Source organism: Macrotis lagotis, chromosome X, assembly GCF_037893015.1.
Source record: "Macrotis lagotis isolate mMagLag1 chromosome X, bilby.v1.9.chrom.fasta, whole genome shotgun sequence".
NCBI classification, from domain to species: domain Eukaryota; kingdom Metazoa; phylum Chordata; class Mammalia; order Peramelemorphia; family Peramelidae; genus Macrotis; species Macrotis lagotis.
In genome coordinates, this window is record NC_133666.1 from 407339487 (window position 1) to 407360437 (window position 20951).

At 34.6% G+C, this 20951-nt stretch overlaps 1 protein-coding gene and 1 non-coding gene across 11 annotated transcripts in view; one reads left to right on the forward strand and one right to left on the reverse strand.

The window, feature by feature from the left end:
- The window catches only part of NCOA2 (nuclear receptor coactivator 2), a 361814-nt gene that overhangs the window by 305523 nt on the left and 35340 nt on the right, over positions 1-20951 (forward strand). For 9 of the 10 annotated variants that reach the window (XM_074207060.1, XM_074207059.1, XM_074207058.1 and 6 more), the window contains 4 exons: positions 7164-7374; positions 10072-10278; positions 13331-13546; positions 15082-15211. In XM_074207060.1, coding sequence (XP_074063161.1) covers positions 7164-7374; positions 10072-10278; positions 13331-13546; positions 15082-15211 — 764 coding nt within the window. The remainder of the gene's footprint in view (positions 1-7163; positions 7375-10071; positions 10279-13330; positions 13547-15081; positions 15212-20951) is intronic. The other variant, XM_074207066.1, reaches the window with a different exon arrangement.
- Positions 16991-17097, reverse strand: LOC141503560 (U6 spliceosomal RNA). Its single transcript, XR_012472909.1, has one exon. It is a non-coding gene; the product is annotated as a U6 spliceosomal RNA (small nuclear RNA).

Here is a 20951-nt window from a genome sequence, read left to right on the forward strand (position 1 = left end):
ACTATTTTGTGGTCTTGAAAGCTGTAATCCCTGAAAAAGTAGCCAGAGTGATGCCATTCAAAATCATCTTCCTGTAGTGCTCTGAGAGGATAATGATACCACTGGAAAAAGTAAATCATTTAATGTTTTTCTTTATTAAAAAAAAATAGGTTAGCACTACAATAACGACCTTGGCACAAGGCATTTCCTGCGGAATTAATGACTGGCTGGGGTTAATGATCCAGCACTTCACCCTGCACTATCAACTCTTCCTGCTAGTCATTAATCCCTATAAATTGCCCCTTACTTCAAATCCTTCTTAAGTCCTGATTGATTAGGAAATTGTATAGTGGCATATGGCTATTTTATAGTATAACCTTACTACTACTTAAATGTTTTCAATAATTTGTTTTTAGAATTTACTTTTCATGAGGTTGTTTGAGTCTTTTTCCATATTAGATGGGGTGTAGAGAAGAGAGTATAAGCATCATAGCCTGACTATAACCTTAAATCACTGCCCCAGGGTTTCTTAACTCTGCTTTGTCAGCAGAATGTAAGCCATAGGCAGTTTTCAGATTGAAAGCAATAATCATGGAAGTAGAGGCCAAACATACTATTAGAGCTTTACACCATCCCACAGTTTCAAGCACTCACAGCAAAGCATTTTCTTAAACTTTTTTTATTTCTTTCACTCTGCTAAGTCTTGACAGCTGCTACCATTCCTAAGGAGTAACTGTAGTTTTTTAGTCCTTCGTACCCTTCAGGAGAGAAACTGAACCAAATTATACTAATTTCTGTGTTGATTATTCTTTAAATTTAGATAGTAATACAGCTTTCTGTAAAGTTAATATTCTGAATGCTTCAAATACAGCTAGACTAGAAGCAGTGACTTAGTTAGAGTCCTGGTAGAAAGTTAAAAGTGAGAATTGACAGAGTAAGAGATGAACTGAAGTGCAAAACCATATTGATAAAATTATTTTTCATTCTGGTGGTTCACTTTCACTCGAATGTACAGGACAGCAAGATTATCTTGACTCAGAAGTTCTGTGGCTATGTGGTACCTACTACAAATAAAATTTATTTTTACATTGAACCCACTAGTCCAGACAGTTTCCAGAATTAGGGAAGTGTGATGGTATTATATTTAAATATTTATTGTATAATTAATCTTTAAATTTCAGACAAGAGACTAAAGCTTTCTCAGGAAGGGAAAAAGGAAAATTTTTAAATGTCTTAAAAATGCATATAGTTAGGGGCGGCTAGGTGGGGCAGTGGATAAAGCACCGGCCCTGGAGTCAGGAGTACCTGTGTTCAAATCCGGTCTCAGACACTAAAATAATTCCCTAGCTGTGTAGCCTTGGGAAAGCCACTTAACCCCATTTGCCTTGCAAAAACTAAAAAAAAAAATGCATATAGTTTGTTTTATATTTCTAATTATATAATTAATTATATAATTATAGTTCTATTATTTCTCAAGAAAAACTGATATATAAAGATTCCATTTGTGACAGTCATTTAATGAAATAAAGATATCATTATCACTACATACCTGATATGTGGAGTTGGTTAGCTAGAGTCTATACTGTAGCCAGGTTCTTGTTTTATTTCTCTACTCTGTTTCAAATGCTTTGGACATACGGCCTAGAACCAATTTTAACATTAAAGTCAGGGTAATTTGGAAGAAAATTTACACAAGTGACTAAACTTAGATTAAAGTTACAATTTAATTGACTGAATGATAAAGCATTTTATTAGCTACTGTGTACTAGGAAATATGCTTAAGCACAGATGTGAGGAGGATAAATGATACCTTCCATCAGTAATTTTACATGCTAAAGGAAGAAGAGGCATGGATGAAGAGGTTAGGAATGGTGACCAGAGAATTGGCAGCCAGGGCCTATTGTGGTGACCTCACAGGAGCTGATGAGAAAAGATGCCCTTTCTGATTAAGAACCGCATTCAGCTTCTTATGTTCACTTTTCTGCTATGCTCTATTCTATGTCCTGTTTAACAGAGAGAGCAAAGCTCTTCTAAGATTGATTTCCATATAAAGAATCTCTTGTTATTTTGATGGAGAAAGAGGAGCCATTTAGTTTGAGTATGTGGGTGTACACACACACACACACACACACACACACACACACACACACACACACCACTTTTCCTTAAGAGGAAGTTCTCTGATGTGTGTGCCATCTTAGTAAAAATAGCATTCTTGTACTTGGTAGTATTTAAAAAACATCAGCTTTTACAGGTTGTTGAAACTCACAGAAAACATTTGTTAGAAATAGCAAAAATTATTTCCACTATATTTGCCTTAACATTCTGTTTGTTCATCTATTTTCACAATAAAATATGGCTGAACTCCATTATGTGATTGTGATTTTAATAGAGGAGGAATTAGAAAAAGAACAAGAATGAATTTCTTCACATAAGTTGGTTACATTCAAAATGTTAGTATCCTAAATTTTTTATCAAAAAAATAGGAAGTTGGGGCAGCTAGGTGGCGCAGTGGATAGCGCACCGACCCTGGAGCCAGGAGAACCTGAGTTCAAATGCAGCCTCAGATACTTAATAATAATTACCTACCTGTGGGGCTTTGGGCAAGCCACTTAACCCCATTGCCTTGCAAAAAAAAAGATCTAAAAAAGAAAATAGGAAGTTCAAGGTGTATCATTTAGACAAATATTGATTTGAGTAAGATAGTGTAAAATTATCTTATGTTCAAAATGCTTTAAAAGGCTGTTTTGCTTCCCATTGGTATATGTGCTATTAAAATTGAGAGAATTCTCTTTACTGTCAAAGTAAATTTACTTAACTTGAAAGAACAAGCTGATTTGACACATGACAAATTCTCAGAAACTCAAAAAAAGGGAAAATTAAAAGAATTAAGTCCAGTTTTAATTTTGTGGAACTTTTATTTTACATGTAATAGTCTTTTCATTTTCTTCCTGAAATAGCATGATCATCTAACTTCTCAAAATGATGTAGATAATTTGAGCATTCAAATAGATGCCTAAGCAAATGTTTTAAGCAACTTTGCAAAGCATTTTTAAGAAAAACTAATCCATCTGTGGTGTCATTTAGAAATCATGGTCTAGGAAAAAAATGGGTGAAGACTGGAACTAAAATCTTGGTGTGCAGATTAAATATTTGTGCCATTTTATGTTGGTGAATTCACAAATCTTTAATATAATTAACTTCATTTCCTCTCCCAATATAAGGTATTGAAAAAATCATCTGAATATTAAAATAGTTTTGAGGGTAAACAGGACCTGGGAAAATAACTGCACTTTTCACAAATGAAGCTAGTTTGACATGAATTAGTTGCCAATTTAAAAATGTTTATACAAACTATCACCAGGGAGGAAGAAAAAACCCACAGCTATATATTACCTTTAATAGTAATCCTCATTTTTAAATTTTCAGGTTGTGAATTTACTAAACATAATTTCTGTCTGTAAATTATAATCCATAAAGAATATATTTATATACTTATTTATATTTTGAGGTGTAACCACTAGAGCACCACATAAGTTTTCTTTCAAAACACAAAGTATGATTCCATTATTTCTAGAAGTATGTAGGGTTGGTTCAATCTTAAAATAGTAAATGTACCAAGTAAACTTTTTTCAATTTTTTACTTGATTATAACTGTCCTATTTTAGAAGTATAAATATTTTTATAATTATCCAAAATAAATGGTTAATTTTATTTAGAAGGCAGTAGAAAAACTATGAAACTCAGGTTTAAAAAAATCTAAATTTGGTAAAGAGTACAAACTTATCTGTTGATTTATTATTTAGGCTTATTAAATTTGGGAATAGAAATCATGGAAATCATGATCTAGCAAAAAATGGGTGAAGACAAACTAAAATCTTGGTGTGCAGATTAAATATTTTTAAATATTTCTGCCATTTTATGATGGTGAATTCACAAATCTTTAATATAATTAACTTCATTTCCTCTCCCAATATAAGATATAGAAAAATCATCTGAATATTAAAATAGTTTTGAGGGTAAACAGGACCCAGGAAAATAATTGCACTTTTCACAAATGAAGGAAGAGGAAGGATGTTAAATTCCATCATTAGTGTTTTTAAGTTGGAATAGACATTTGTAAAGAGTTGTTATAATGTAATCCTTTTTATGTTTAACAATGTGGGGGGGAGGGCTCCAGGATTCATTTACTTAATGCATTGAAACTGTTCTTGAAGAAAAAGAAAAATAGAGAAGGAAGAAGGATAGAGAAGAAAATGTTCATTGCCTTGAGTGCTTGTTATGCTTTAATATTTTGTTATTGATGTGAAAATGATCTTTTAGGTACATTTCTACTTCTAGATAGTAAAGTAAAAATAAAAAGTTAAACTTTTTCACGGGGTAAATTATTACATTTCCCTCAAATAAGCTTGAGCAAGATTACTTATTAATATTATTTATATAATTTGGAAAATAATGTTAGAACTATACCTCTAAAAACTGTTTATAAAGGAATTCCTGTATAATCCTTATTACTAATCTTATAGCATACAGTAGCATATTACCAATCTTAAAGAATACAATAGAAACTGATTAGCATCCTTGAAAAAAATCTGAATGACCAATTAATAGAATTTAATGGATTCCTTAAATATAATGTAGCTTATTTAAGTCTTAAAGTTTCTCCACAATGAACTCAATGTAAGTCCTTTTTTAGAAAATACTAACTGATGAACAGACTCACTGAAATTGTACCTTTCACTTTGCCTTAGCCCTCTACCCCACCTTTGTTGTCCTCATTTTCACCTACAATCCCTTTACCTTTCAATTCTTTCCCAGGCCATTACCCCTGCATTGACTAAACTTCCTTTCCCATCTTAACCCCTTGATGAACCAATTCAACTCTTTACTGTCCTCTTCTCTCATGTCTCCTTGATCCATTATCCCATTACCAATCTGGCCCTGACAAACCTCAACCTCAGATTACTCTTCTTTCACCTGTCCCATCTACTGCTTTTTCTTCTTTTCACATCCAAAAAATCACAAAACTATGCTGACTGGATCCATTACAAATTTATATTACTTATCTTACCTGGACCTTTATGTAACAAGACTCGTACTAATTTACACACTGCTCACTTCATCCCTCCTTAAGTCTCCCATTACTACCACCAAACCGCTACCACCACCAAGAACCTTACCTCATGTTTCATGAAGAAACTAAAACCATTTCCCCAAAAGTTCCCTTTTCTAAACCCCTCCTCATTTTATGTCACTCAAATGCCTTCTTTCATTCTTCTCCATCATCTCTGTCTCACATGAAGATAAAACCTTCCTCCTTAAACCCCTCTACAGGTACTAATGAATACTTTCTACTCTGGTAGAATGCTCCCTCTAACATCTTTGATTTGATAATAATCGTCAGTTTCTCCCCATCTACTGGTTGCTTCCATACTACTTAGAAACAAACCTATCCTTAAAAAAAATACCCTAAATTCATCCATCACTAATAGTCATCTCTCTTCCTTGAGAAGACTATCTATAGTTGCTGCTGTTTCCTTTTTTTCTCATTCTCTTCTTAATTTCCTGAAATTTGACTTCTGACTTGATTATTCAATTGAATGTTCTCTGTCTGAAGTTATCAGTGATATCTTTTTCACACATTTAAAGAACTTTTTTTAGTGTTCATCCTTCTTGACCTCCTTTGATACTTCTGATCACCTGTTCTTTTTGATACTCTTTGCTTTTGTGAAACTACTCTCTCCTGATTCCCCTCCTTCCTCTCAGTCTCTTTTGCTGGATCGTCATTCAGATTACTTCCCTTTCTAGTCTGTCATCTCAAACTGTCTTTTGAATATCTTGAATTGAACGTGCCCTTCCCTCTTCTTAACTTCACTATTACTATATTAGGCTGTCCACCATCCTCCAGATGCCCAGGCTCACAACTTGGGTGTCATTCTTGAATAGTCCTCACACTCCTCTCCAGGGGACCCAGTCTATTGCCATGTCCCATCCTTTATACTTTGACATCTCCTGTAGATATCCAACTCCACTGCCACAGCCCTGCTACAGGCCCTTATTGCCTCATACTTGGACTGTCGCAATGTCTCTCTTTACTCCATTCTGTTGTCTGAGTGATCCCAAATCACATATCTGTTCCTGTCCCTCTTTTCTGTTCTTTGCATAGGAAATGAAAGTACAGGTACAATGTTCCACTCAAACCGAAAAAGATATGTTTTGATGATAACCTTGAAGTCAGTAGAATTAATCTAATGACAAAATAGTGTATCTTTTGGTGTAAAATATTGAAAAAAATTGCAATTAAAATACTTTCTTAAGTGAAAAATATTAGCAAAAATTTTTAGTTATGAGAATATTGGATTAGTATTTTTCTAACATATGAACCTTATAATATAGTTTTAGAATCATTATATTTTAAAGTAGATAAACTAAATCAATAAAGGTTATAATTTACCCAGTCATGTCAAAAAATTAGCCAGAGTTAATGATAGGTGGAAGTAGAACTTCAGATCCTTTTATATCCAAGCAATGTGATCAGTCCTCTCTGTTTTCAAGGAGCTTACATTTTATTGTGAAGGCATAACATCTAGGAAAAAAATGTTAAATACAAAGTAATTTGGGAAAGGAAGAACACTATTAATAGACCTTAAAGAGCACTATTAACAGGTCTTGTGTTGACATGAAAAATTTGGCATTGGTATGTTCATCTAGAAAAAAAGAGCATAAATAGATCATTTATGTACTTACTTAGTATGTGCTAAATCCTAGTTAGAATTATAAGCAAGACAGACCTTAACCTCAATTTTTTATTGGGGAAAGACAACATATAGAGGGGCAATGGAAAATGAGGGAAAGGTGGGATTATATGATGTAGAAATGGCAAAGGTCCTGGAAAAGACCCTTGGGTTACAGTCATAGTAAGGAGAGCATATGGTTGGTGATCCAGCAAAGGAGACTGGAGAAGGAATGGTTAGACAGGTAAAAGCAGAACCGAGAGAGAAAGTGTTCAGAAGGGAATGTTTGATCCTTAGGCCTAAATGTTGTTTTGGAGTGTATGCTCAGTACATAAATATAAAGCCTTTTTTGTGTGTCTGTATTCCTCGTGAGTAGGTATATATTTTTTTATAATACTTTTGGGTCTTTTTGGAGTGGTACTGGGTAAATTTTGCCGATTATTAATACAGCCTGGCAGTGAGTTGGACAACTTGGAAGAGATTTTGGATGATTTGCAGAACAGTCAATTACCACAGCTTTTCCCAGACACACGGCCAGGTGCCCCAGCTGGATCAGTCGACAAGCAAGCCATCATCAATGACCTCATGCAACTCACAGCTGAAAACAGCCCCGTTGCACCTGTTGGAGCCCAGAAACCAGCATTGCGGATTTCACAAAGCAGTGAGTTTGTTCAATCTCTGTTTAAACTGAGAAATTTGCATACCAAAATTATCAGAAATAGGTATGGCAGTAGTGCTCTTGGGATTACACTCAGATTTCCTATGGTCAGACAGCACCATCTACTGTGCTTAATCTTTCAGAACAGTAATTTGAAAGTAGTTCTAGTTAATAGTATTCTCTTCAGAGATTAGGGAAGGAAGAATTTTATTCACCAACATAAATAAGGTACTGAATTTTCTAGTTAGATGAATTAAATCATTTGTGAGATAATTAGTTCACTTATACTACTACACTGATGTAATCTTTAGAAGTTAAAATCAATTTTCATGTTAAAACTGATTATTAGTGACTAAAATCATCAGAATTGAAGATCGAGGAGCTTAATGTTGAACTGAACAAGTGAGTTATTTAAAAATAAATTTTATTTTTTTATTTTTATATTTATATTTTATATTTATTTTATTTTAATTTATTTTATTTATTTTTTTATATTTTTCAAGGATAGGGCTAAGTGGCTTGCCCAAGGCCACACGGCTAGGTTAATTATTAAGTGTCTGAGGCCGGATTTGAACTCAGGTATTCCTGACTCCAAGGCCAGTGCTCCTATCCACTGCGCCACCTAGCCGCCCCTAAAAATAAAATTCTTGTCTAAAATATTTAGTTTATAATCCTAAACTAAGATAATTAACTTAGAAATAGAAATCCATTCTTGGGTCAGTTTTATATATCATGTAACCTTTCTATAAATCTAAATTTACTTGGTAAAATAAACATCTATATAATTTTTTCTCATTTATTTAATCTTTGATCTGAAACCTGTTACTATGTAAAACTTTCTTTTTTACTTTGAGGTCCTAAAGAACCCAATGTTATCTGACTATTATAATAATGACAACATGAGCCAGAATTCATAGATGTATTATAGATAACGTCACTGTCATATTGTAGTCTTTAGTAAATGTGATAACTTTATCCCTACAATAACATATTGACAATGTACTGTGTAGTTATTTTCTGCAGAGGGGGAGTGGGGAGCAGGATACAAGATTTTATATATTTCATATATTATTATTATTTTATTATTGTTGTTATTGTTATTATTATACCAGTATACTTTTGAAATATCACTTATTAAGACCATCACTTAAGTGAGACCTGATCATTTCTAAAAGAAAAAGAAGTTATGATTCCTGTCTCCTGGAGTTCTGGGGAATGATGGCTTCTTTGGGGGGGGGCAGTGTCTTAGAATTTCAAGATGAAAAATCTAGAGGGGTGACAAAAAAATGAACTTAAGGATAGTTTCTTTTCAAACAGTTTATAGTTAACAAAAGGGGAAATAAAGAATTGCAAAGGAATATCATTCTGGATATTCCTGGCCTCTTCTGTATACATGATAAGTAATATTACAGATGTTAGAGCAGTAGTAAACAAATTAACAATAGGAAGAAGTAAATCATTTTCATTATTTCACAAATAGTGAAACCATGCTTAACCCCTTTGTCATGATATTCCTACATATAATGAAGTAGTTCTGTTAAATTTATGAATTCTGATAGCCAAACTCTTCATATTTATTTATTTAGTACCCTGAATTATCTGGTACTGCTCTCTTTACTGAGTCAATAAAATTAAACTGTTGGCAGATCACTACCAAGCTTTGTGAGAAAATGCAGCACTACTGAATAGAGTACTTTCCACAAAGTAAACACCTAATAAATGCTTAATAGTTAACTAGAGAAATATTCTTAGATTAAATCTTGAAATTAATACTGTGACTGAATTCAGTGAATTAAATGACATTTCTTTATTTTCTTTAGTAAGCCAATTAAAAGACAAATCTTTTATATGTCAGCCCACTGATAAACATTTATCTTTTTTTAGGTTTTTTTTTTTTTTTGCTAGGCAAATGGGGTTAAGTGGCTTGCCCAAGGCCACACAGCTAGGCAATTATTAAGTGTCTCAGACCCGATTTGAACCCAGGTCCTCCTGACTCCAGGGCCGGCGCTTTATCCACCGCACCACCTAGCCACCACACCATTTATCTTTAAAACCATTCTTTAAATGCCAGGTTGAAAAATTTTTATTTGCCAAATTGTGTGTGTGTGTGTGTGTGTGTGTGTGTGTGTGTGTGTGTGTGTATGTGTGTGTGTGTACACCATAAGATACAGGTAATTAAGTAATTTTGAAACTCCTAATAATGAGACACACATTAAACATTATTATTTCATCATAAAATTTAACATTTAGGGCGGCTAGGTGGTGCGGTGGATAAAGCACCGGCCCTGGAGTCCGGAGGACCTGGGTTCAAATCCTGTCTCAGACACTTAATAATTACCTAGCTGTGTGGCCTTGGGCAAGCCACTTAACCCTATTTGCCTTGCAAAAAAACCTTAAAAAAAGTTAACATTTAGATAAAATAATGGTAAGTAAAGCTTCTCTGTCATCAAATACACACACACACACACACACACACACACACACACAAACATATTTTCACCGTTCTTTGTAAATTAGGGAAGTAAGTATTATCAAAGGTTAAATTCTACATTTTAACGCTGTGGGTAATTTTTTTAAGCAAATAGTTGGTCCCTCATATGCTTATCTGTTATGTTTCAGAAGGTTTTGTTCCAATCCTTTCCATAGATTATAATGTTTTATTATCTTATTTAACTTCAATTTTATTTGTTTTCTCTTTAGCTTTTAATAACCCACGACCAGGACAACTGGGCAGGTTATTGCCAAATCAGAATTTACCACTTGATATCACATTGCAAAGCCCAACAAGTGCTGGACCTTTCCCACCAATAAGAAACAGTAGTCCATATTCAGTGATACCTCAGCCAGGAATGATGGGTAATCAAGGGATGATAGGAAACCAAGGAAATTTAGGGAACAGTAGTACAGGTAAGTGGTTAAATGCACTGTTTTTTCACTGAATTAATAACTTACTGGCTATGTTATTATGTTCTGTATTAAATGCATTTTTTATTTAATTGAATTCTTCATGGTAAATGTAAGATTTTAAACAATTAGACATATTTGAACATCAAGAAAAATAGAGACTAAAATTCTAAGATAAAAAAACTATTAGTAACTGATTGTTTTTGCTGTGTTTGACATTTTAATGAAATTTCTAATCAGTACTATAATTTTTAATTCCATAGCCCGAATGCAATTGTTTCATATCCATTAAAGTTAAAATTCTAAATGGGTATTTTCAAATAGTAGTTCCAGGAACCCATGTGACACTAACAGATATGTTATTCCCACTGAATATCTATGGCCTCCCTAAACTTTCCCAATAATTGGTAGTGATCTTTGAAGTTAAGAATGAAACTAATTTCATACTTAATGAGTAATACAACCCATCCAGGACACCGTAAAGTCAGCTGTAATAGTTTTGAAGGGTATAAAAGTAAAAACTTCAGAGCTAATTTAATTTTTTGTTATCATATATATATATATATGTGTGTGTGTGTGTGTAATTTATGTGTGTGTGTATATATATATATATATATATACACACACACACATATACTGATTTCAGTCTTCCAGTTTGTAATTCGTGAAATAGAACATGAAATATCTGTACTGCTACCCTAACTTCCTTAACTGTCTAGAACTGAACAAATAACCATAAGGAGCGTTCTTTTAGGCATTGCTATCCTATTCCAATATTTAGAAATGTGATATTTCTGACAATGAACCATTGCCTCTAACCTTTTCATTTTGTGAGAAATTATAGCAATGGAGAATTGCTTTACTCTTGAGGTTTAAAAATGAAGCATGACAAATGCTTGGTTTCTGCAAATAAGATATTTGAGATTCTTGTATGAGGAAAAGGAAATTCAAACAATGATTATCTTTTTTTAGTTTTCGGGTTTTTTTTTTTTAGCAATACAAAGGGGGTTAAGTGACTTGCCCAAGGTCACACAGCTAGATAATTATTAAATATCTGAGGTTGGATTTGTATTCATGTACTCCATGGGGCGGCTAGGTGGCACAGTGGCACCTGCCCTGGAGTCAAGAGTACCTGGGTTCAAATCCAGCCTCAGACACTTAATAATTACCTAGGTGAGTGGCCTTGGACAAGCCACTTAACCCCATTTGCCTTGCAAAAACCTTTTAAAAAAAAGAATTCACGTCCTCCAAGTCAGGTGCTCCATCCACTGTGCCATCTAGCTGCCCCTCAGACAATGATTGTCTTTATTGTGTCCATGATATCCCTGCAGAGGAGGAAAGAATTAAGCAAAAGTTTTTAAAAGGTTGACTGAGAGGCAGGATTTGAGAGCTGGACTCTAGCTTTTTCCTTCTCACTACTAATGTGATGACAAATGAGTCACTTCCCTCCATAATTCTTCAGTTTCTTCATCTTCCAAACGATTGAACTGGATAGTATCTAAACTCTAAAATTTTTGACTCACACAAGCAATACTATAAATATGATTGAATGAAAACCCTAGACCTTCTTATTACTATTCATTTAATATGAATTTAATTAAACATTTACTTTAAAAGAAAATAAGTATTCTCATTATAGGACAACTGAGCTGTACCCAAATAGATTGTATTTATATAGTGTAGGAAAACTATACAGCAGTATTAGCAATTGTAGCATTCTGATTACAAATGTATTCCAGGAAAAAAAACGTAAGTGATACCAAATTAATCATTTCTCTATGCCATTTCTCTGAAGGAAAGTAGTAAAACATCAAGATTTGTAAGTGATATTTAGGATTATCTCCTTTGCAAATAACAGTTTTTGTGAATCCAGATGCATATAGTATCCTAGGTTGTAATCTGTGTTTAAATGTGAGTAATCGTTATGAACCATGATGGGGAAAATTGGAAAATGCTAAAGGCTTCCTCTAGTTGTAAAGCAATTTACAGTCTTGTCCCAATTTGCACTGATATTATAAGGAACTGATCTTCTTTAAAAATATATTTATTAGCACATGGCCCCAATTACATTTCTAATCTAATAAACATACCTTAAAATAGCATTGCAAATTATTATCTCTATTTTACATGTTTAAAAAAACCAGCCAAAGTGCTTTTGGTTTGTTCTTTTTCCTTTTTTAAATTTACCATACTTTCCAGTGAATTGTCATGGCCTGCATATATGTGTAAACAAAATTTTTTTTCCTCTCCTTTAAAATATCTGATACTTAACCAGTGCCAGAAACCAGAATGCCAAACCAGATGGCCCAGGAACTTGAACCTATTGGTAAATCTTATATTCTTTTATGTGTAGTAAAAAATTACTCCTAGTGCCTTAGGTCCAAATGATTTCTCTAAATATAGCATAGTGCCATATTACATTTAGAGATGCTTAATCAGGTATAAATAGGTAGCTCAGAATTGAAATACTACCAGAATTTCTCCTGATCTTAACCATAATGAACTATACAGTTCATTCAGTAAGTGTCATAAAATTCCTGTGAATAATTTCCCATGGTTTGTACAGACTGCCTAGGCAGAATGTAGAGTTAAATAGGTTCTGTGTTTTTTAAAAAAAAAGATTTTAATGCTTTGCTTAGTTTTTATAGAGTATTCTTCAAATATTCACTTCGTAAGAAAATATTCATTATTAGTTAACATTTAGTTCTTAGTCTTATCCTAATCCTTTTTGTAAAGTGAAGCAATTGATATGTGTCCAGCAAATGCATTCCTGGAGAAGGAAGTCAAGGTTACACACACATCCTCATCATCTGATATGGTGTATATATGGGAACAATTTTCATAGCTTCTCCAAATGATAGCCAGCAGCAGTAGCAGCTCTATGTCATGCAAGATTTGTAATGTTCATGAAAGATACAAGTCATTCATGTGAGACAACTGATCTAATTCTATAAACTAGATGTTTCCTGTGAAGTCTAGAATTATCTCTTGATAATTGTTTAATAAAGATGTTAGGAAGGGATATATTTCTTTACTTTCTTTGGTTTTACCATAGGAATGATTGGTGGAAATACTTCCCGACCTGCAATACCATCAGGAGAATGGGGATCTCCGGGCTCCGCAGTGAGAGTCACCTGTCCTGCCACAACCAGTGCCATGAATAGGCCAATCCAAGGAGGTATGATTCGTAATCCAACTGCCAGCATTCCTATGAGACCTAGCAGCCAGCCTGGCCAAAGACAGATGCTTCAGTCTCAGGTCATGAATATGGGTAAGCTAGCTTCTGACACTCTCAGTCTTCTGTGACTTCTTGAAGGGAGTGACATTTCTCTCAGTACGTTCAAGACTTGCCCATAGCTACAATTATGTACACCCCCCCCCCCCCATGATAAGCTAGTGTAAAGTAGCAATGAACAGAAATGAGTATAAGTTTTTCTTTTAACTATCTTAACTAAGTCTGAATTATTTGTAAGTTAGTTTAATGCAGATAAATACATGAAATGATGATTATTTAAAGAACTCTGATAATAATGCTTTAATGGCACCAAGCAGAAAAAGTGAGTGCTAGAGTTGGATTTGGCCAGGTATTATATTGATGATATTTGTCCCTCATCCTCAAAGACCATAACATCAGGGAGGTAATGCTGTGACAAGCATATGAATTAGATTTGAGTGAGGGAGTGCTGTGCTAAGTCACCAGCCTCACTTTCCTCCAGAATTATCTGGGTCCAGTGGCCAGATCTGAATTAGATGACTGGAGATGACGAGGGATTCTAGGGAATTGGAATTAAATGTCTGAGGCTGAATTTGAACTCAGGTCCTCTGACTCCAGGCCAGTGCTCTATCCCTTATGCCACCTAGTTGCCCACTAGATAGTGCAGTGGATAGAGTGCTGGCCTTAGAATCAAGAAGATGGGGGGTTGGATCCAGCTTCAGACACTTGATACTCACTAGCTATGTGAATGGGCAAAACACTTATCCCTGACTGCCTTGCATCCAGGGCCATCTCCAGTCATCCTGATCCCTATCTGGCCACTGGATCCAGATGACTGAGGCTGGTGACTTAGTAGAACCTTGTATTAATAATAATGTGCTAGTCAGCCTTAAAGTTTCAAACTTTTTTAATTGTATGTTTACTTTTAGTTAATTATTTAGTATCTCATCCATTATAACATGGTAAAGATCTATTTATCTTCATGTATTTTTCATATACTATACAATTAGAGATTTCAAGATTGGTAGGAGCCTAACAAAGAGAGACAGACAGACAGACAGACTGAGATTGACTGAGACTTAGGATCATTTGGCAAGAGAACCCAAAGTTCTGCAGAGCTCATTTTCATTTGCTCTAGAGTTGGAAGGGCCTTGGGAGATTATCTGTTTCAATACTAGTAAATGAGGACCATGAAAATTTGAGTGATTTGAACTGAAGTTGCCATCCATGTAGTAAATAGCAGAGATGGAGTTTGAACCCCGATTCTATCTTTCCATTACAATAGCAACCTCTCTGTAGTTTTAAAACCTTAGATAAGGACTTACAGAAAGTTATCAAAGAAATTCTTCAAGTCTTTGCCCTATTCATATCTCTCCATCTCCTAATAATAGGTTGTAATAGAAAATGAAAGAAAGCAAAGAATCTCAATAATCCAGAATCAGAATAATCATCTCCTATGTAGTTTTATTTTTAATATCTCATTTTTCCCTCCAAAGAATTTCTCTTCTTCCTTTCATACCCCCAATTTTTAAAAATTTTTCTTGATCAAGAAGTTCATTTGCATATGATGACCCTCCTTTTTCTCTATTTAGGGCCATCTGAATTAGAGATGAATATGGGAGGACCCCAGTATAGCCAACAACAAGCTCCTCCAAACCAGACTGCCCCATGGCCCGAAAGCATCTTGCCTATTGAGCAGGCATCTTTTGCTAGTCAGAACAGGTAAGTCTTAGTGGAACACAAGATTTTAGATAGTAGCACCTTCATTTTATGAGGGCATTGTATTTTTGAAATTTTTTTTGTTTAGAGGCAGTTTCTCTATGGGAAAAGGATATACTTGTGGATGACTAGTCAGTTTTCTTTGATTCATTCCACAAATACAAGTCAGGGAGGGGGAGTACAAGTTTAAACTGAGAAACCATCTACAGAGAACTTTCAGACTACATGGAGGGGATACATATAAATGATAGTGTATCCAAATGCAAAAAATCATTTCTGTCTGGATCACTTCTAAAAGATTTGTGACAGAATTTGAGAGAACCATGAAAGTGTAAATAGAATTCAACTGGAAGATTCATTATATGAGCACTAAAGTCCATTCAAGAGTCTTTGAGTTCTGTAATTTTTAATTTGCATCAAAAAAATTAAAGAAATCATTCATAGGGGCAGCTAGGTGATACAGTGGATAGCATACTGGCCCTGTAGTCAGGAGGACCTGAGTTCAAATATGGCCTTAGACACTCAATAATTACCTAGCTGTGTGACCTTGGGCAAGTCACTTAAACCCATTGCCTTAAATAAAAATTTAAAAAATAATTCATGAAGGTTTGTCTGAATGGATGTTGTCAAGAACAAGTACAGTTTTGTAATCTTAAGAATCAAAAATCACAGATTAATATTGATAAGATTTATAATGAGTACTACTTAGATACAGTCACAACAGAAAAGTTCCTTGGAATGGTGAACCCCAAGTTGAGCAAGAATCTTTCATTGTGAACCATTAATTAAAAAGTTTTATTTCTTTTTTTCTTTAAGTTTTATTAATATCTTTTGTTTTAACATCAGCTATTTTGCAATATTCCTCTCCCCATCCTCCAATCACAGTGAGACTTCCATGTAACAAAGAAGTTAAGCAAAACCAATAGAGGTACATCTTCCACCATTTTATGCAACAGTTATACGCAAAGTACTCTTATTCAAGGAAAGAAGAGAAAAGCATTATGGCAGAAAAGCATTATGGCTTGTTCAATTTTGCTTTATAAAAAGGAGCTGTTTTAAGATTCTTATTTTTTTAGTGTAATTTATGTATTTGTAGGATAATCATTTTAAAAACTAAATTTAAAATCTTAATTTGATTGAAAACCTACAAATTCTCTCATGATTTACAAACATTTAGCTACTGCTCTGCTTAGCTGCCAATCTCTTATCTCTCTCCTCAGCTATTGTAAGACGGATACCCTTTCCTCTGGGAAGAGAGATCCAAGGTTTATTACCTTTGCCAGTAACAAAAATGTTTGAAAGCCTAGTGGCAAAACAATTGCCATTGGCATCTTTTACATGAACAACATCAAAAGAGCTAGGATGTTTCTCCCTATTTGTAGTCACACCAATTCAACCCAAGTTGGCTCCACTGCTCACCATACATAGGTTTCCAGTATCAAACTTGAAATCAGTGATTTTTGCCAGCTTCTAAATCAATCTGAACTGTATCATTCACTTTGATGAGGGGATCTGGATAACGGATAGTACAGGCATCATGGGTCACCAGATGGGGAATGCCCTTTGTTCCCACAAAGGTTTTCTCACTTTGCTTAACTTATATTTAGCCTCTTCAGCTGTGATAGGATGAACAGCAAAGCGTCTCTTTGTGTCATATACCAAATGGAAATGTTCCCTTGTCTTCTCAATGCTAGTGACATCCATAAAACCAGCAGGATATGTGATATCAGTGCGGACCTTGCCATCAATCTTGATGATTCACTGCATGCAGATCTTCTTTACAAAAATATGGAAAACTTCACGAATTTGCGTGTCATCCTTGCGCAGGGGCCGTGCTAATCTTCTCTGTATCATTCCAATTTTAGTTTATGTGCTGCCAAAGCGAGCACAAAAAGTTTTATTTCTAAGCCTCATATGACACCTTATTTTTAAAAATCAAGAAAGTGGGGGTGGCTAGGTGGCGCAGTGGATAAAGCACAAGCCCTGGAGTCAGGAGTACCTGGGTTCAAATCCGGTCTCAGACATTTAATAATTACCTAGCTGTGTGGCCTTGGGCAAGCCACTTAACCCCATTTGCCTTGCAAAAACCTAAAAAAATTTTTTTTTTAATTAAAAAAAATAAAACTCAAGAAAATATCAATAAGAGTATCATGATACTTTAGTGGAGAAACAATTTTTGCTATACTTCATATTGATCAGGTTTTGATTATAATACATGTTCATTTTTTTTTTCTACTTACCGATGAGATTATTTTAAAAGATTTTATTAATTTTGAGTTTTACAATTTTTCCCCTAATCTTACTTTCCTCCCCCCACCCCCACCCCCCACAGAAGGAAATTTGCCAGTCTTTACATTGTTTCCATGGTACACATTGATCCAAATTGAATGTAATGAGAGAGGACGGATGAGGTTATTTAGAAATTAAAGAACATTCAGGGGCAGCTGAGTGGTACAGTGGATAGAGCACCAGCCCTGGAGTCAGGAGTATCTTGAGTTCAAATCCGGCCTCAAGACACTTAATAATTACCTAGCTGTGTGGCCTTGGGCAAGTCACTTAACCCCATTCACCTTGCAAAAATCTAAGGAAAAAAAGAAATTACAGAACATTCAAAGGAAAGTAACATATCAGTAAAGGTTTTTATATGAAAAAAATGTTTAAAGGAATTGAATTTAATAGGAAGAATATGGGATCAGTTCAGTTTTAGCTAATATTTAAGTGTTAACATAATCAAAGCTTAACAACGTATTCATCCTCTAGTATGTGACAGTTATAAGAAGGATGCATCATGGATAGGTAGAGCTAAAATAATAAAAATGACAATTCTACCAAAACTAAACTATCTGTTTACTGCCCTACCAATCAAAATTCCAAAAAATTACTTTAACGAGTTAGAAAAAATTGTAAGTAAATTCATATGGAGAAATAAAAAGTCAAGAATTGCCAGGAGCTTAATGAAAAAAAGTGCAAAAGAAGGTGGCTTAGCCCTACCCGATCTAAAATTATATTATAAAGCATCAATCATCAAAACTGTTTGGTATTGGCTAAGAAATAGAGTGGTGGACCAGTGGAATAAACTAGGTGTAAAAGCAGGAGATGATTATAGTAAGCTGCTGTTTGATAAACGCAAAGAGTCTGGCCATTGGGATAAAAACCCCCTCTTTGATAAAAATTGCTGGGAAAATTGGAAGTCAGTATGGAAGAAACTTAGATTAGACCAACACCTCACACCCTTTACCAAGATAAGATCCAAATGGTTACAGGACATAGACATAAAAAACAATACTATAAGCAAGTTAGAAGATCAAGGACTAGTCTACCTGTCAGATCTATGGAAAGGGGAACAGTTTATGACTAATGAAGAGTTGGAGAACATCACCAAAAACCAATTAGATGATTTCGATTACATTAAATTAAAAAGCTTTTACACAGATAAAACCAATGTAACCAAGATCAAAAGAAATTAGTAAATTGGGAAACAATCTTTACAACTAATGATTCTGACAAAGGACTCATTTCTAAAATATATAGAGAACGGAGTCATATTTTTAAAACAAAAAGCCATTCCCCAATTGACAAATGGTCAAACAATATGCAAAGGCAATTTACAGATGAGGAGATCAAAGTAATCCATAGCCATATGAAGAAATGCTCTAAATCATTAATTATTAGAGAAATGCAAATTAAAGCTTCTCTGAGGTACCACCTCACACCTCTCAGATTGGTCAGTATGTATGACCAGGAAGGATAAATGATCATTGTTGGAAGGGATGTGGGAAATCTGGGACACTATTACACTGTTGGTGGAGCTGTGAACTCATCCATCCCTTCTGGAGAGCTATTTGGAACTATGCCCAAAGGGCAACAAAAATGAGCATACCCTTTGACCCAGCAATACCACTACTGGGTCTATACCCTGAAGAGATGATGAAAAAGGGTAAAAACACTACTTGTACAAAAATATTTATAGCAGCCCTGTTTGTGGTGGCAAAGAATTGGAAATCCAGTAAATGTCCTTCAATTGGGGAATGGCTTAGCAAACTGTGGTATATGTATGTCATGGAACATTATTGTTCCATTAGAAACCAGGAGGGACGGGATTTCAAGGAAACCTGGAGGGATTTGCATGAACTGATGCTGAGTGAGATGAGCAGAACCAGAAAAACACTGTACACCCTAACAGCAACATAGGGTGATGTTCAACCTTGAAGGACTTGCTCATTCCATCAGTGCAACAATCAGGAACAATTTTGGGCTTTCTGCAAAGGAGAGTGCCATCTGTATCCAGATAAGGAGCTGTGGAGTTTGAACAAAGTACAAGGACTATTCCCCTTAATTTAGAAATAAAACAGATATCTTATTGTCTGATCTTGTTACCTCTTAGACTTCTCTTTAAGGATATGATTTCTCTCTCATCACACCCAGTTTGGATCAGGGTACAACATGGAAACAAAGTAAAGACTGACAGAGTGCTTTCTGTGGGGGGGGGAGCAAGATTGGGGGAAAATTGTAAAACTCAAATAATATCTTTAATAAAAATAAATTAAATACTTAAGTACAAAAAAAAGGATGCAAACTTTTTTTCTTCCTTCTCTCACTACAGAGAAAAAAGCAAACTGGTGAATTGATGCTTGCATAGCATCATAAAGAAAATCTTCTAATGTGTGTTTTAAAACTGCAGTGATAAAACAGAATGCTACCTTATTCATAAGTCACTAGATTAGGGCTTTATATAGGCAATAATATTAGAAAAAAAATTAAGGTTTGTATTTTGGCTTTGCCAAGTTCTGCTGGACTTGGTGTGTTTTAGCTATAAAGCCTCCCTGTTTATCTTCACATTTACCTGTGTTCCAGCTTTTTCTATTCTTATTAATTTCATGTATTTCAAAGAATTCAAAGAATTGGAAGCAATATCATAGGAATCCACATAGTGGAAAAAAGAAGTTCAGGGGCGGCTAGGTGGCGCAGTGGATAAAGCACCGGCCCTGGAGTCAGGAGTACCTGGGTTCAAATCCGGTCTCAGACACTTAATAATTACCTAGCTGTGTGGCTTAGGCAAGCCACTTAAATGCCATTTGCCTTGCAAAAACCTAAAAAAAAAACAAAAGTTCAGAGTTCTCTGTTCTTTGTTGGATAGAAGTAGATCAAATGACATATCATAGTTTAAGGATGATGACTAATAAAGGTCCCATTTATACCAACCATCTGTGACATCAGTGAAGCCCTAATGTCCCTTCCCCCCATAATTTTCTTCAGATTTGAATTCATTCTAAAAAGATGCTGCCAAACTATTAAGTAATAGTTTATTTATTAAATAGCTCTGTCCTTCTCAACAATGATATTCTTCCATGTATCTTTTCATAGTTGCATAGTGTGTCTTGGTACAATAACTTAGGCTCAGAATAATCACAAAATAAGACAGTCAACATTATCATCTAATTCAGCTCTCTTACAGACAAGGAGAACTGACCTGGACATGTTACATGGCTTGCTTATTTGTCAGACAGCTAGTAAATAAAATTTCAATTTCTATTGATAGCTAACCTTTCCATTCTTTGGATTCAAAATAAATTTAAAATGCCTTCAAGGACATATAATCTAAGAATCCTCTTCTCCCTACCCACCCTTCACCACCCCCACCACTTGCTGTAGCATAGTGATTTTCTCATGCTCATTGTTTCTCACATTTTACCTAAATGTGTGTTTTGTGGGAAATTCATGAAAGGCATGATATTCCTAGAAC